Below are 18,503 nucleotides of genomic sequence, written 5' to 3'. Positions count from 1 at the left end.
AAAGTTTTTTCTGAATTTTTTTTAATTTTTGCAGCTATTAACATGTAGATTAACGAATTGTGCTATATTTCACTTAGGTGTTTTGGAATTATCTGGTAATAAAATATGAGGTTTTGATTAAAGTTTTGTCTGTAGAATTTTGCAGTTTTGATATATTTCTTTCTATTTGCATTTTTTTTACATGACCACAAGTGGTAAAATATTCCTATTTTACTGAAGCATTTCCAACATTGAATGATTTGTCTATTTTAAAAATTGTTGGATTCTTATATCCTGTATGCAACATTTTACATTATTTTCCCTTGAATTGTATATTGGAATAATTGCTAATGATTTTTCTCCATAGCTTGCCTTATTGTTTTACTCCAATTCTTCTTAAGATTTTGGAAACAAGCATTTTCTTTAGTTTTCTTTCTCTCCCCCTCCCCCCGAATCATTCAAGTGATTTTTCAAGAAAGACTTTGAGGGATATTATGTTGTTTACCAAATAGTGGCACTATCAAATTCATTATTGTATGTGTTGCATTGTTATTGTTTAATATAACAATGGTGTTGAACTACCTTCATTTATGCATAATTTGCTTGACAGTGGAATGGTGGTGTCTTTGAAAATTCAGGTAGTCCTCAGCTTACAATCACAATTGAGCCCGAAGTTTCCATTGTTAAGTGAGACATTCGTGATTTTTGCCCCATTTTACGACCTTTCTTGCCACAATTGTTAAGTGTCTCATTGCAGTTGTTACGTTAGTAATATAGTTGTTAAATGAATCTGGTTTCCCCATTGTCTTTGCTTGTCAGAGGCTCACAAATGGTGATCACATGACCCCAGGACCCCGCAACCATCTTAAGTATGAGTCAGTTGCCAAGTCTGAATTTTGATCACATGACCATGGGGATGCTGCAAAAGTCGTGTGAAAAGTCACTTTTTTCAGTGCTGGTGTAACCTTGAAGGGTCACTAAATAAACTGTTGTAAATTGAGGACTACCTGTAGCTTTATAATCTTTTCCAGACTAGCAAATATCAGCGCTGGGATTTTTTTTTTAGATACTCCAAAATCTCTCTTGTTTAATCCATGACACACCTGCATTGTGAAAATCTAGCTTTGATACTGAATACCCAGAATTTTGTTATTTAAATGAGCCAGGATTCACAAATTTTCAAGCACCAAGATATGTCATTTTCAGCTAATAAAAAGATGACAAAAAGGTATTCAGAGATAATTTACACAATGGAAGCAAGGTTAGCACTACTGAAAAAATAGAATAGTGGTCAAAATTCCATTATAGATCAATAGAAAAAAATTAAACTTTACTTGCATTGTTTGGAAGTAATATTCCAGATGGTTGAGACATTACTTGGAAGTAATATTCGCAGATGGTTGCAAAGTCACTATTTGAAATAAAGGATATTTTACATTTTTAAATTTACTTTCATTTAATGGGGCTGCATATGTACCTTTTAATGCTATATATCACACGATCATAAAATGATCACAACTGCCAGCCTCCTTTGATCAAAATAGATAATTTTCTATTGTGTGCAAATATACAAAAAGTATGCAAACTTACATACAAGAATTTTTTAAAAAATTAACCCATGATAGTTCTATTGTAAAATACAGAATATGAATTCTACATATCAGTATTGGAAATGAATCCTAATTCCCAATTTTCCGTAATCTTTGTTATGTTTGTATTGTGAAAGTATTGTACACATGTAGAAGAAGAAAAATGTAATATTCCTCAAAAATTAGAATTTCAAAGTATACACAGAAGTACTTTACATGAAAACTGAATTTCAAATTGGGAATGAAAAAAAATGGAAAGAAAATGTTAATTTAATGACTTAAAAGGGTTAATACTTACAATTTTAACAAAAATGTAAAAAGCAAATAAATTTAATGAACTTAAGACACTTGATGTACAATAAAAATTATTTGAGCATTGATGCATAAATTACATTAGTTCCAAAGTAGTTTCAGACAATTTAAGTTATAAAAGAACATTTTCTAGGATAGAAGTAGACACAGTAGTTGTGTCCTGCATTTAGCAAAGATAGGAGAAAAATATCAATAGAACAATCCAATATCCACTGAGAAATTAACCCCACCTACTTCAATGAACTTATTTTCAGGTAAGTTTGCACTGAAAGGCAACTTTGAACATATATCTACATGAGTTATTAGGGGTAACAGAATGGCTACAAGTTGCTCTAATATGGGAATTCAGTTTTCCTTAAAATATCTATTTAAAAAGCACAAAGGTTTCATATTCTGCAGTTTATATTGAGCCAAGGAACTTAACAAGTCAATTTGAATTTTGACTTTTTGCACTGAGTTTAATTAACTAACAACATTGCTCATAGAGCAATATATTCTATTTCTAGTTCAAGTACAGCAGGAAGCAAAATTATTCTTTAACCTTTTGACTTGAAAAAGGACACATAATAGTTAGCTAGGCCTTAGTGGCATAAGAGAAAACATAAATCTTGATTCTCTTGCACTATTGGTATTTCAAAAGCCAGTCACGTGTCCTAGATTATATCTTCTTAGCTCAATTCACTGGAAGCATTTTGGACTAGTATATCTGCAAGCTAAATCAATATATTAAGTGTAAATAATGCCTAACTTCTTTGTTTTGAGATGGTATATTAATTTCCATAAATTTACATAGGATTAATTTTAAAGAGATCTTGCATAAACTGTACTTAAATAACTAGAATTCATGGCAGTGAGTGATGCATAAATCTGAACAGAGCTGGTGCTCAAGTTATGCATTGTAAAGGCATCATATGGTAATTAGTTCAGAATTATGACAGATTCCAATAAATTACATCATGAGATCTAGGATTGATAGTACATTTTTCAAAACATAATTATCCAGTTAGTTCGTGTACATGTGTCAGTATATCATAATGTGGGGTAGTTCAGCACAATTATCAATAGCACTGTCCTAAAATAATTTGGTTTTACCACGTATCAACTTATGAAAAAATAATGCCTTCAATGACAATATGAATCAATGCCAGACATCTTTTAGGAATGCTTCCAGATCTTCATTTTGGAATTTGTGACAAAATATTACAAAACTTACCTACAGTCTCATTTAGACAAGTAGTACATTTATAGTAATAGCTTCCATATCAGTGTTTCAAACTATTTATCCATATGTTCAACATGGTATGAGCAAAACCAATATTACTGATTGCAGCTCTATGTATCAATCAATTTTGCGTATAAAATTCTTATGAGGACAAATGTGAGGATTTTTTTTACAAAGGTTTTCTGACTTTTTCTAAAGTTTTGAGATGTAAACAGCCACATGATGCTTTTTTAAGTATTTGCAATTCATTGGGGGGAGGGGGGACCCTTTTAGAAAAATCTTTAAAATACTGATCAAAATACTTTGAGATTTGTATTTGTTTTCTAAGCAATATGTCTGTGGGTAGGGGATTCAGTTTTGTATCCAGGAGTGTTTCTTCCATACAAATGTAGTAGACATTTCTGTATATTACAGAGAACCATGAATGTCAATAATGTATTAAAATATCAATCTTTCCAAAATTACATTAAATAAAAACGGAAAGAGCAGATACATAAATATTTGAATTCCACATTAATAACCCAAATATAAATAATGCAGAAATGCATGTTTGGATATTGTTAAGTAGTGTAGAAAATAAAGATAGTTACATTCTGTTAGGAATAAAAAGGCACCACTAATAAGAGGCTGGGTCCAGTCATCCCTTACAGGCCACTTCATGTTCTGCTAACATTGTTAACAAAAATGCCAGCAATTTTCTTTTTGGACAGTCTGTTTCAGATACTGCTTTCTGGTTTCCTAACCACAAACATCACACATTCATAATAGTATTTCATCATAGATAATTCATTCACAGTGTATGTTGTCAAAACAGATTCATTCTCCATCTGAAAAATAAACAGTATTTTCTTTAGTTATCTGCATTTTATTTCAAACATGAAATGCTACTGTAATGCTACACAACTGAAACTTTTCAGCGGTCAGTATCGTGACCCGTCAAAAGCGCGGAGGACAAAATCACGCTCGACGAAAGCGCGCATGTGACGTCATCACAGCGCGACGAAAAAAATTAAAAATTGAAATAAAATTAAAATTAAACCAAGCCGATTCACATAAAGGTAAGGGTTAGGGTTAGGTTAAGGGTTAGGTTTAGAGCGTTAGCGTTAGGTTTAGCGTTACGTTAACGGTTAGGTTTACGGTTAGGTTAAGGGTTAGGTTTAGAGTTAGGTTTAGGGTTAGGTTTGGGGGGGTTAGGGTAAGGTTTTAGCTTTATTTTTACATTTTTCGATCACAGCGCGATGTTTTCGTCGCGCTGTGATGACGTCAAATGCGCGCTTTCGTCGAGCGTGATTTTGTCCTCCGCGATTTTGTGGTGGAACCGTCAGTATAGGTCAGTATGGCAAACCTTTTTTGGCTCGCATGCCATAAGGGGGGGAGCGCAGGTTGTGCACACCCATAATGCAATGTGCAACCCCCCAGTGCGCATGCCCGCATGAGGTGCTCCCCCCCATTTGTCCATGCTTTTTTAGCCCTCCTCAGGCTTCACAGGCTTTATAGGAGCCTGGGGAGGGCGAAAACACTCTCCCCCACCCCAGGGGAGGCCCTACGGAGGCTTCAGGAACCTTCAGGAAGCTTCCCTGAAGCCGACGAAGGGCAGAAACTGAGCATATGAGCAAACTAGAAGTCACTTCAGGGAAGCCTCCTGAAGATCCCTGAAGCCTCCGGAGAGCTTAAACCGTCCATTCCTGAACTTCCTGTTTGCCCATAGGGCCGTTTTTTTGCGCTCCGGAAGCTTCAGGGAAGCTCAAGCCTCCGGAGGGCCTCCGGGGGGGGGGGGAGGCTCTTTTCACTCTCTCCCTATAAAGCCTCTGGAGCCTGGGGAGGGCGAAAAATGGCTTTAAAAAAGGCTGCCTCGCGTGCTCTGACAAATGGCTCCGCGTGCCACCTGTGGCACACATGCCATAGGTTCACCATTCCGGGTATAGGATGAGCAATTATTTAATCTCATGTGTTCTTCCCAGTTGGCCTTCTCTTCCTTAAGTTAGAGCATGTCCGTAAACAATTAAGAATCATTCACTATGCCTATCCTGTCCCCCATCACGAACATTTATTCTCCCCTTCTCTGCACTAACACTTGCATGTTCCACTTATCCTGGAAGTTTACAAGTTCTTTTACTGTATTTTGTTTTTATTCATAGTCCTAATCCATCCATCTTTGCATGTTTAGGCAGCTCTAAATATGCACAAATCATGTTCTGAGGATTTGATTTTTTTTAAAATGGAATATTGGCAAATTAATCACCTTGTTACTATCATAGTAACTAATCATGCCATGAAGAACAAACAGAATTATATATTAACATTATTATTGGTATGTGAAAATCAACATTTCTTACCTCAATATGGAATCCATATTGTAATATTACATTTTTTATATCCTCATAGCTCAATTCAATAGATAATTCATTTGCTAAATTTTCAAAATGATAAAGAAGAGGACCTAGGACATATTAGAAAAAGCAGTAACTTTATCAAATCCTTCTGAGATCAAAAATAATTTATTAATTCTTTTTTTAAAAGAATCTGCTTAGTAGCTGAAACCCATCAGGCAGTTTATAATAAAGCACACTAAAAATACAATCTAAAATAAAATGCAAAACAAACACACCATATAAATTAAGACAACTGTACTGTGCTCAAAGACAATGCAAAGATAGACAATATAAAAATCCTAGCAAAATAGAAAGGTCTTCATTTAGCACTGAAATAATGCTAGTATGGTCATCAATCAAGCCTCTTTGGGGAAGGAATTCCTTGAATGGGACCCCACTACAAAGATTTTCCCTCTGACCTTACTTTCTCTAAGGAAAGGAGTTGGAGGAGGGACTCAGTAGATGATCTGAAGGCCTGGGTAAATACACAGGTAAGTAATGCCTGAAGCACATTTGCATTTTTTTCCAATTTAAAGGTAGATTCTGTTGTTTTAAAATGTTTTATAAGATCTGCCTGGCAATCTACTTTGAATTGTAATGTCTGAAATGGTATACCGTTTCCTGCTTGAGCGGGGAGTTGGACTAGAAGACCTCCAAGGTCCCTTCCAGTTCTATTCTGGTTGATCTATCCCCAAAATGAATTGAAATACAAGACTATCAAACGCTTTAACCTATAAACTGATAATGCTCTTAATTCAATGCTTAGATCAAGCTGGAATTCCCTTATATCATACTTAAATTAAAATGTACAAATACTGCAGTCCTTTCTAGTACTCAAAAGATCTAGTAAATTACCTAAATTGATCCATATTCCTCCCGGTTTAAGTATTTTCCATATTGTATCAATGTAATCAATGACATTGTGTGCCGTGTCAATGAAGAAACAGGTTGCTATGCAGTCCCATATATCTGTATATAGAAACAGGAACAGAGAATAGTCTAGCTGTGCAGTGAAGCTTGTAGTTTACCATCATAAAGAAGACTTAAGAGTAATAGTTATCTGTGCTCAGTTCAGTGTCTTAATTTTCACTCATTTCCTTGGCTGCAACTATGTATAGTAAATAGTAAATTCCAAAGAGTCTACTTATGCAGAACAATCTAATACATTTATAATTTGTAGAATTGAACCATTTGAACTAGCAGAGAAGCTTATAGACAGGCGGGAATGTAATGAGGCACCACTATTAAGTGTGAGCAGTTCACAATCATATGATCACAGGAGTGCTGGGATGGCCAGAACTCCGAAGTCTGCTTGTAACCATCATTTGTTAATCATCATAATTTTGAATGGTCGCTAAATAAATGGTTATAAGTTAAGAACTGTCTGTATTTATTTTCTATCTGGGAGAAAAGGAAAAAGAAGCTGATCAAATCTTATTATTTTGCACAAAGACCTTCCTGCTCTCTATTGTAATGCTAAAGTATGATCAAGTCTTATTTGCTAGCTGACAAAACAACCCCAAAAAATGAGATCAGAGACCCTTCTAACTACTAAATATCCTTCAGTAAAATTATAAGACACTTTAATAGAGAGAGATTAAACAGAGATCCATTCTTTTTTTTAACTTAAAGCTTTTTAAATTATTTACAAAAAATAATTTTAATTATCTAATATTGCCTCAATTTTGAGGATTTGCCAAATTTCATTTTCCAAGTCTAATTCCTGCCCCTCCCCACTTACTACTCTCAGAGTAGATTTCTCGAAAATCGCCTGCTGTCATAGAAAAGTTGGCACCAGGAGGAAGACTGTGAGGGTCAACATCTGGGAAATAAATTGGCTGTATTTGATCAGCAGATCTCTTGTTATTGCTAAACTGGTGAATCCAGGGATATAATTTACATGAATTAGTTTCACAGCATCTGTAACATAATTATCAAAAAGTTATTTATTATTATTGAACAATGCAAAGTTTAAGATTTTATTTTGTGTTCTTTCAAATACAACTTGATAATTAACATTTCTTTCTTAAAAATAATTGCTGCAAGGTTTCACTTATTATTTGTAACCTACTACAAAGAAGCAACTACAAAAACATTTGCTTTTTAAAAGTTTAAGAAGACTAAGAAACGGTGTTGTTTTTTAAGCAACTTTGAACAACTTTTAAACAACTTTATTCATTGCTTAAAATTAATCTTTATTTAATCTTTAAAATTAAAACAGATTGCAGACAACTCAAATGTCTAACCTCTTGTGGGTGATCTAGAAAGGATAGGCCCATTTTTTTCCTCTTCAGGGTATTCAGGAACTTAAAAGTAAGACCAGTTTGCCTTTCTAGAGTTTTCCACTTTTATTTATAAAAAGAACTCTGGAATCAGGCAAAGACAGGGCAATTTAGTGATGATTGTTGGGGTTTAAGGTTGGAAGAAACATTTTAACCATTTTGAAGATGAATTTTGATAGCAGAATCTTGATGTGCCAACCCATGGACTGCCCATCATTACTATATCATTTCCTATTATATACAACTGAAAAATTATTTAACCAATTTGAACACTGTTTGTCACCCTGAAAATAGCATCTGAAAACAGTAAGCGTAGCCGATTAAATGAGCACATATGAAATACAATAAATTTCCCCCCCATATAACATCCAAAAGCCATATTAGTTTAGCATTTAAATAATTTAAAGAAGCATGTGAAATATTAAACATACAAACATTTAACACTCAGTTAAAGAACCTGAGTTTCATGAAATAACAGTGTCATTGCTGGCCCGTTCAAAAACACAAGCGTAGAACCACATGTACAAGACGGTATATATACCTGTTCAGTACAAAATTAGAAGAAAAGAGCATAAAGAGGCTCCATTCATTTCCTTGGCAAGTGTAACCAAGCATAGCTATTTCCCAGGCCAATCTACCTAGCCCAGCACCAGGGACCAGGACATTTATTCTGGAGAGATCCCTGAAACAAGAAAAAGGGTTAATCTTTAATTAAATATATTTGAGAGAAATAATGCCAATTCATTTTGGATCATGTCTTCTAGTTCCCAAGCTTGGTTTATTTTAGCAAAAAGTCATCATCAACATGTCTACTGACTCTATACACAGAAAAGTATTCATTATTTTTATTTAAATTTGCTAAACTTATGTTTTTACAATGTATTATTTTTGGTCTAAGTCCTGCAAGTGGCCTGATTCTTTTAAATGCTGGAAAGCTACCACAGCAATATAATTTAGAGAAAAGAAAGTAGCTTTTTTAAAACTACTGGTTTCATTCTTCAGGTTGCACTGAAGAATATTTTGATTTTTGTTTGCATTTTGCACAAACTTAAAATGTAAATCCTATCCTTGTCTTGTAACATTTTAATTCCACTTTATTTAAAGGGATTTCCGCCCAGGTAAATTTGTAAATAAATAAATGAACAATAGTAAGATTATGATCTACTCAGACTTCCATCCAGTGGTGGGTTTCAAAAAATTTTAGAACCTCTTTTTTAGGTGTGGCCTGCTTTGTGGGAGTGGCTTGCCAGCCATGTGACCATGTGGGAGTGGCTTGCCAGCCATGTGACCAAGTGGAAATGGATTGGCAGTCATGTGACTGGGTGGGCATGGCCAACTTGTAAAATGTGGTGAAATTCACTTAACAATGCTCTTGCTTAGCAACCAAAATGTTTGCTCAGAAACTCTGGCATTTGAAGCACGCAAGTCTTAAAGCTGTCAAGTTACAAGACCCTTGCACCCCTAACCCTTTAGAAAAAAAAAAAAAACCAGGGGTGTTCATTGACTGCTTTAAGACTTGTGGACTTCAACTCCCAGAATTCCTCCTCTTGCTCTTCATCTTGATGATGTGCAAACGGGCGGGGGGAGGGAGCTGGAACCAGTTCTAAACAGCACTGTAGATTTGTGGAACCTCTTGTATAGGTTAGAACTGGCAGGAACCCACCCCTGCTTCCATCCTTCCGAGGTGGGTAAAATGAGAACCCAAATTGTTGGGGCATATGCTGACTCTGTAAACCGTTTAGAGAGGGCTGTAAAGCAGTGTGAAGCAGTATATAAGTTTGAGTGCTATTATTGTTCCTAACAAATTTCTTTCAGTACAAAAACAGGAACCAATTTGTTTATATTGCTCTTTGCCCATCTTCAGGAAAAATCTCTATACACATCTGGATAAGGCAAGCATACTAGGAAAGACTTAGTAAAATCAAATGACTGAATAATGACTCAATCTTTAATCAAGTGAAATGTATAATATAAACAATCAGGAGATACTGACTTTTTTTAGACATACAGCACTAAGCTATATAAGCTCATCAGTATTTTAAAGAACTTTTATATATTATTTTTAAATACTGTCTTATTACTTTATAAGTAACTCAAGGTCGAAAACACTTCATATATATCAGTCAGTCAGTCATCTCCCTTCATTCCAACAAGTCTAAGCAATTTTAGGAACTTACCACTTTCTGTTAAAATAAATGTCCCATATCTTATAAATAAACAAAACCTTTAACTGCCTCCTCATTTCAGTCCTAATCAGCAAAATGCCTATAAAGAGTTACCAGAAATAACAACATATCTATTTTAACCTTGGTTAAAGAAATCAATTTTAGAATCCTTCCTTTTTTGTTAGCAATTTTGATCCCTTCAAATAATGTACTAGGCTTTATTACTTTTCATTTCTTTGATCCTTCCCTTAAAAGCTTTAACAAGCCTCTTTTGTAAATCCAATATAAGAAACCGGGCCACTCTTGTTTTATTATTTGTGTATCTTTTTAATTATAATTAAAATATAATTATAGTAGCATTTTATATATCCAATAGAACAGCTTTTTCATATCATTCTTGTAGCCTGTCATTTTTAAATCTATTTTTAAATAATTGTAACTTATATAACTTCCCCCTTCGTAACAAATAAAAATTAATTTTAATTTTAAAAAGTAAAAAAAATCTAAAAATTAATTTGACTCCATTGTCCAAAAACAGTCTTCAGTATGTCCAATATCAAATATTTTGCTTCATTCTGTATTAGTAAATCAAATATAAGTATTAATCTCCTCTATAATGTTTAGTTCCTTCTGGTTCTCTCTCAACCTTCCCAATCTCATCCTTTTTTAAAAAATTGAAACCAAACCATTTTCCCGCAGAAAGGATTCTTAATTCAAATTCATCTGGATCCTTATTTGTAACTTTGAAAAATCAAAGTTATAATCATTCTTTTGCTGCTTATTCTAAAAAATAATGTATTTTTGTAAGTCCATAAACTTGCAATTAAAACTTATTTTGCTAAGGATTGAAGAAAACTGTAAAACTTGTCATTACAAAGATTTTTAATAGCTGAAAAGCAGTTAACAAGCAATAGCCAAAATTGATTTGAAAAGTATGTGAATCCAATGTCCTTTTTAAAGGCACAAAGCACAATTTCAGCAAGATGGTTGTTCCATTGTCTCCCAGAAGTCTAAACCTGCCAGAAACCTGTCTCACAGGTTCTTGCAAGGAGTTATCTGTATAGAGCACTTGTGGACAATCTCAAGTCCTCTCCTTGTCCAGAGAATAATTACAAAGAGCCAGTGTACTTGTCTAGGTTGTTGGCTCCACTTTTGCTCAATGTAAATTCTAATATTAATACACAAGAATAATATTTACTGTATTTCTTTTGCAAAACCCCAAACCAGTTTGAATTTCACCAAAGTTTATTATGACTATGTGCATCCACCAATATTGTACTGGAGCCAGTATCATTCCACTGAAAGATTCTATTTCGGTCAGTAGATAGGACTGTTAATCTTGGCCTATATTTCTGTGTAGAGGTTCAAGCATGTTCCAGGACTAAGACCTTCTGTAACAGATTTGGAGCAGGTAATCCTGTATAAGCAGAAATCTGCTCTTGGAATACTGAATATAATCCAATATTCAGCTTTCCCAAGTTCCTTATTGAGCAGAAAAGTAAAATATAAATGGAATAAATTTGCACTTGAAAAACCGAAGTCTTTTTCCAACTGAACAAATGATTACACTTATTTAGACTAGTCAAATTCTTTTAAGAAAGGGGTTTTCAAAATGTGGAGCATAAAGAAATCTGAGATGATAAATGGAGGGGGGAAGGCTCATTCTCCCTGGACAACTGTCAGATTTTCTACAGTTGTTTTGAAACTTGATTCCAAATAAAAGTGTGGCAAGAAGTGGAATTAGCTTTCTCAAAAATAAAACCCATATCTTAAAAAATGTTCAAAACTAAGGAACTCATTCTTCCCATTAAAAATACTTTTTGATTCTTCCAATGAAAATAATAAATGTGAAATGTGAACTTTTATAAAGTCACAATATTCTATTATTTTATTTTCTATAGAGCATGGGTGTCAAACTCGTGTCACGGACAGGATTGTGACATTTTTTGTCTTTGCAGAGCTGGGGCGGGCATGGCCTGTGCATGACATATCCGGCTGGCGGGCCACCAGTTTGACAGGCTTGCTATAGAGGTTAAGCTTAATTAAAAATAAGTGGTATAATTTATTGCCCAACCCTCACTAGAGTATTTATCACTAATTATAGCATTTAAAAAATTTCTTCTGACTGTGGTGTTTTGATATTGTTTAGACAAAGAAGTAAAAATTTAGTAAAGTAAAGATTTATTTATCTTTTGCTTCAATATGTGTGCTAAGAAACGACAACGTATTCCTTAACTTTCCAGATGAATAAGCCACATTACATTCAAAGAACATACTTCTGCTTCTTTAAATAAAGACATATCCACATAGAATGTCTCTATTTTGTTGGTTCTTGAGTTTAACATTGTTGTCTTTGACTTTTATTGTGCAGAAGACATGTCAATATGGCTAATGATTTGGGCTAGCCATACTATTAACTTTGCTGAAACTTTGCTATATTTTGTCTATAGGACAAAATATTTCAAAATAGATCGCAGATGATCAACCCCACTACCTAGTTAAAAAATATTTTTTTAAAAACTTACGGTATGTATCAAAGGGGGGGGACCCTTTATATTTCAAAAGAAGGAAAAAAGAAAAATGCTAATCCTTAACATTTACTAATGTCCCTACAGAGTTAAAAATTCACACACACATATCCCTTTTCCACAAAGCTAAGTGGGAAAGTGGGGGTTCTTGAGAAAGTCAAACCCTTTTATTTAAATATATAAAAACTTACCGTATTTTTTCTATATTTGAAGACATTCTTGAATGCCTTGAATCTAACAAGGGAAGGGTATTCGTGTTATATTATGAATGAGCTTTTTAGCTTTTTTTTCTTCAGTAATGCAGTAGCAATTACAAGCTGTGTTAAAGTAAGATTAAAACAGACTTCGTTTTTCCACCTTAGTCCACCAGTTATCAAATGAATTCTCTCAACACAGACAAGGGAAACATTGGACTGTGGGTCAAGACTGCTATGCTATGTCCTTTTAATAAAGAATTTCAAATCTCACTTATAAAGAGACCACTAATACTACTGCTATTCCCTTCCAATGGTTTATTTGCTCTCTGCTTGAGATAAAATATGATTGTTAGGTCTCACAAAAGAACTGTGGTATTGAGAGCTTTTCGTTCCTTTCATCTCTGGCTCTTAAAAAAAAATTAAAAGGAAGATATATTCAAGTCATCTTGTGGTCTTCTCAACATAGCTTTCCAAATTATAATATGCTGTTATTGCAAATAAAAGAGCTATCTTATCAAAGTTAAATGGTATGTTATTCTTGTAACTATAAACTTTACTCTCTTTGCTGATCTGTTTAGTAATAACAATTACATTTTAAGCGAAGCCATTTAAAAAGAAGGCCGACATTCATGATGGTTTTTTTTCCTTATGATCTAAACACATTTTCAAAGACCAGTTCCAGTAACCTTTACCAGAAATGCATTATTGTGCATATCTTCTCTTTAAATAAATATTTTAAAAGGTATTTACCATCTGTCTTTTGGAAAGTTCTTTACAATTTCATTAATGATAGGCTGATAGCAAGAATCTCTCTCAGGTTTCCCAGTTTCACTCCAATCTCTTACAAATTGTTTCAGAGTGGATTTTAATTTATCCATGTCAAAAGTTGAAGCTGGTGTAATCTTTCCATTTCCCTAATTTAAAAAAAGTTAGCTACAGATTAATCTGATACATTATCATAACATCTTGGTTAATATAAAAATGTAGGGCTAATAACTGGAACCTAAATTAAGACTGATATCCTAAATCAACTCTTCCCATATGTTACATGATACTGTCACACAATATATATAACACATCAAAAAGTTGACATTCATTGTTCGGAATAGAAGTTGTCTGGTGAGCCTTTTCTCAGCAATAGCTTCTCATTGCTACTTCATGTGTCCCTATGTATATCCAAATATAAGTCAATACTTGCTTTGTTGATAAGGTGCTGAAGTACATATTAGTTTATATTTAATAAGAGGACTAATAAACATGGACTAGCAAAAAGGTAATTAAGGAGACTGAGAAGGTTAGAAATGGAGGTCACAACTGGCAATTAAATGGTGAACATGTACTTAGATATTAAGAGCCAAGGTGGCGCAGTGGTTAAATGCAGCACTGCAGGCTACTGCTAGATCAGCAGGTCAGCGATTCAAATCTCACCGGCTCAGGGTTGACTCAGCCTTCCATCCTTCCGAGGTGGGTAAAATGAGGACCCAGATTGTTGGGGGCAATATGCTGACTCTCTGTAAACCGCTTAGAGAGGCCTGAAAGGCCTATGAAGCGGTATATAAGTCTACTGCTATTGCTATATGTCTAGTAGCTGCTAAAAGCAGCTATTAGTTTAAAACCAGCGAAAAAGGGCTAGTGATCCTAAAATGAATCAGGCAGTATTTGTGCTGCTGAAAGTCTATTAGATCATGAATCATCTCAAGTTCATTAAGTGATCCAGGAGATAATTCAGAGTAATGAAGAGGACTGGAACAGAGATCTTATTTCACAGACATTTACTCTTTAAATAGGATCCAAAATGATGGAAAAGAAAAAGATAAAAAAGATTTTATTAATCAAAACATCTCCAGTTAGATCAAGGCCAATTAATAATAGGTGTGCCTGTGATTAAATTTGGAAAAAATTCTACTAATATCTGTAAGGTCTTTCTTAATTCTAAAATTAAGTAGAATCAGGATAGAGCACACAAAAGTAAAACTGGACAATAATCAGCATATATATCCATGCTTTGTTCTGACTAGAGCTGAAAATGGCTGTTAAAAAAATCTTCCTTATACTACTAAAACATGATCTTATCTGAAAAGGGGAATGGAACTATTCATATTGATATGAAGAGCATTTGGAGCCTGTTAATCACACTTGAAAAGTTTAAGACTAAAGAAAGGAACCATTGTTTATGTCTTGAAGAGTAGTTTAAATATAAAAGGAAAAATAAAAACTGGAATACTGTTTTGCACTATAAGCCTTCAGTAATTCCCAGGACATAGGGATAAACTGAAAATAATAGTGGCACCTGTGGAAAGTAAGAATCAGCTTCAAGCAAAAAATCAGGGTAGAATTGGAAAAGATCTAATTACCTTTATTTCAAAAGACAAGACCAAATTTGAATGAATGGGCATAGCTTTGTAGAAATATAAATTATATATCTTCTATTTGTGGGAACATTCCTCCTTATCACTAATGAAAGAGAATCATGGTTTACTGGAATGGACTAGAAAGGTATTTCATTTGTAAAATCCAAGAAAGTGTTTATCAATTTTCCTAGAACTGTCTTAATTTAACCCAAGTAATTTGAAAACTATTCCATGTGTAAAAAAGTCCATCTATGAATCACTAAAAATATTAAAATTAACACAATTGCTCTTTTAGAAATAAAATGCTAAACATACATCACCATCATATTCTCTATTTTCAAACATTCGGGTACAGTCATTCACAATAGACTGCAAGATCCCTTGATTGTGGTCAACACATTTTCGAATCTTGTCAAGATGAGGGAGAAACTGAGGTAACAATTTCTGTTGAATGGCTGGAAGTGTTCTAAATTGTCTCTCCGCACGAGTCACTCTTTCATGCATATTAATTCTAGAAATTAAAAAAACGAGTATCAAAAATAAAGAATAAAACAAACTTCTCTTGGTATCAGTCTTTCAAATTTTCAGTGGATGCCCATTTGGAAACATTTTTTAATCACATATATACATTTATCTGATATAATTTCACCCTAAAGTCAATATGCCAATACATGAGAATATAGTTAGAATCCTGTCAAAATTAACAATTTAGGATCCCATGAATTTCATTGCTAGACAGAACAATGTTCCAAAATCTATTTTATATTAATAACAAATATGTTTCAGTTACTTGGATCACATTGTTTTAGAAGAAATTACAAATGAATATGGCCTGTCACCAGTAGCCATTTAGATTTACAAACTTTGTAAAACAGCACACAGATGTTGTTTCAGAAAACATTTAAAGCAGAAGATAAATATATATTTAAAACTTTTGCTGAATTGTTGATTGTATTAAATTGTTTTAGGTTCATTCTGTGACTGTTTCAAATTGTTCTAACATATGGAGAGAAAATGTATTTTATAATTTAAATTATAGATATTCCAATGTAGAAATGCAATTAATAAACATAACATTTTTATTAAAAATGCAATTAAAAATCACCAATAATCTATACTAAGATGAGCTGCAGATTTGGCAGTTCCACTACCTTCACAGACACAATTGGTATAGGCTAAAAAGTGTTAAAAAGACAATCCTATTGAAATTCATCTTGATGGATTCCTAACACTAACATAAACTGAAACACTAAATCAGTGAATATAGACATGGCAATGCATTTGGAAGTGGTAATTAAAAAAAAAACTTAATATGCTGTGTAATTGACACTGCTTCATCTAACTCTTTCTATGATTTTGGAAAAAGAAATGAAATTATAAGCATTTAAACAATCCTGTCCAAAACTACTCAGAATTTTGCTATATTCAATTGGTCTTACTGCCAGGAATCCTTAGCTTGTGTGTTTGCTTTTGTTCAGTCATTTATGACTCTCCATGATCTAATGGACCTCATTTCTCCAAGTTTATCTGCTAGTAACAGCTTTTTAATTCTTGAAAGATTGCACATGTGATCAATGTTATTATCTACTCATTTTGTCTTTTGTTGCCCTTTTTAAAAGTCCCTTTTACATTTGCAATGACCTTCTCTAGTTATGTGTCCAAAATATTTAAACTGCAGTTTTTTGTGAGTGCTTCCACAAGTGGCCTCGTTTTATTTTCTTTAATTTTAAATATAATTTACTTAGAACTTAGAATAACTTTATTGTAACTAATTGGCATACATTAAAATGAAATTTCGTTGCATACAACTTTCAAAGCGTCACCACCTCCAATAAACATTACATACACTGTTTATGTAGTGTATATTGATTACATAAAGAACCAATTTGTTCTTTAGGTAATCCAAGATAGTCTCAACAATTTTTTCTGGTGGAACAACTCGAAGAGATCAACCCTAAGACTTAGGCTTCAAAACTTTTGGATAATGCTAGATTGGCATGTTACTTCAGAGTGAGTCCCAGTGTATTTATTAAATGGGTATCCCAGCTTTTTCTCTAGAGCTTAAGGTTGATTGTGATGCAAAGTGAACTGGTCAAGTCCCTCAATGAGTTTCCATGATTGAGGCCAGGCTTGAAATGGGTGCAGGTAGTTCTTGACTCACAATTGAGCCCAGAATTTATGTGGCTAAGCGAGAAATTTTTTAAGTGTGTTTTAATACCATTTTACCACTTTTCTTGCCACATTTTTAAGCGAATCACCGCAGTTGTTTAATTAGTAACACGGTTGTTAAGTGAATCTGTCTTCCCCATTGACTTCACTTATCAGGTCGCAAAGGATGACTCCTGGGTTGCTGCGTCATAAATATGAACCAGTTGTCAAGCTCCAAATGCAAATCACATGACCATGGGGATGCTGCAACCTCATAAGAGTGAAAAATAGTCCCAAGTCCCCTTCTCTTCAGTGCCATTGCAACTCAAAGAGTCAATAAAGGAACTGTTGTAAATCGAGAACTACCTGTTATTTCTAGCCCTTGTTCACACAAACCCCACCACCACTACCACCCCATCCTCCTGAGTAGATATTGCTATGAACTGGTGGATCCGAGTTAGAAGGTCCTATACTGCACACAGTAAGGTATCAGAGTAAGCGGGGAGTGAATCGGTTACCCATAGTAACGGAAGGCATTGATAATTCTCCGGAAGTGCTCCCGTTCCTGCTTCTCCTCCTCTTTCCCGTCCAACTTCGTGGTCGCCAACTGCGGCAGAGAGTCCCGCTCGCACAGGGTGTTCCCTGCCGCTGCTTCTCCATCCCGTCTGGGCGGCTCCGCCTGTTCTTCATCTTCCTCGCTCTCCCGGCTGTCCCCGCGCATCGCCTTGACCCGCGGTGGCGGCGGCTCCTGCCTCCCTGGCCGCGACAGAGCACACGCGGTGGACACCGACATCTCGGCGGCCTTTCTCCGACGCCGAAAGCGAACGGCCGCTCGGGCTCCACGCGCCCTTTTCCGCGCATGCTGACGCGCTTCCGGATTCATAAACAGTTGTTAAGGCGGCGGCTCAGCCAACCGCCTTTTCCCGTATACGACTCTGCCGCTCTCGCCCGGCCACGGCTACCCAATGCGCAAGCGCGTGACACTAGGGGAAAAGAGAAAAGAGAAAAAAAAAGCGGCCGACGCGCATGCGCGTTTCAGAGCCCGCCACTAGTTTGAGGTGATGAGGAACGGAGGAAATCTTCCGTTTCGCTCAGAAAAACGACCTGAATTAAGGCTGAAGCTCTGCTGGCTAGAGCTGTGGATCACATCCCGTTGATGGCCCATGCGATTTGTTTCCGACCTGGCTCAGCATTTCTTATCCATTGTTCCTGTCAGATACGAGAGGACGGAGTTCTGCTTTTCCAAATCCTACATAAACGATAGGACTCTCACGTTAAGCATGGGTTTAATTAAGCTATTCGCCATGAGCCCATCCTGTTTTGAATATCTGCAGAGGTTACTCTAAAGTTGCGATTCT

General features: G+C 34.9%; 1 protein-coding gene across 1 annotated transcript; it reads right to left on the bottom strand.

The window, feature by feature from the left end:
* Positions 1–1,822: 1,822 nt before the first annotated feature.
* Positions 1,823–18,116, bottom strand: CARNMT1 (carnosine N-methyltransferase 1). Its single transcript, XM_014054523.2, has 8 exons — positions 17,664–18,116; positions 15,313–15,508; positions 13,397–13,560; positions 8,298–8,438; positions 7,216–7,394; positions 6,330–6,443; positions 5,439–5,542; positions 1,823–3,929 (listed from the first exon to the last, which is right to left on the bottom strand). The coding sequence occupies exons 1-8, from the start codon at positions 18,026–18,028 to the stop codon at positions 3,819–3,821; spliced, it is 1,374 nt and encodes a 457-aa protein (XP_013909998.2). The 5' UTR covers positions 18,029–18,116; the 3' UTR covers positions 1,823–3,818.
* Positions 18,117–18,503: the final 387 nt, after the last annotated feature.

Source organism: Thamnophis sirtalis, unplaced genomic scaffold (assembly GCF_051295495.1).
Source record: "Thamnophis sirtalis isolate CommonGarterSnake01/CBP01778 unplaced genomic scaffold, rThaSir2_p1.2 scaffold_5, whole genome shotgun sequence".
In the NCBI taxonomy this organism is placed as follows: Eukaryota; Metazoa; Chordata; class Lepidosauria; order Squamata; family Natricidae; genus Thamnophis; species Thamnophis sirtalis.
The sequence above is the reverse complement of the archived record's forward strand: the minus strand, read 5'-3'. Positions and strand labels throughout refer to the sequence as shown.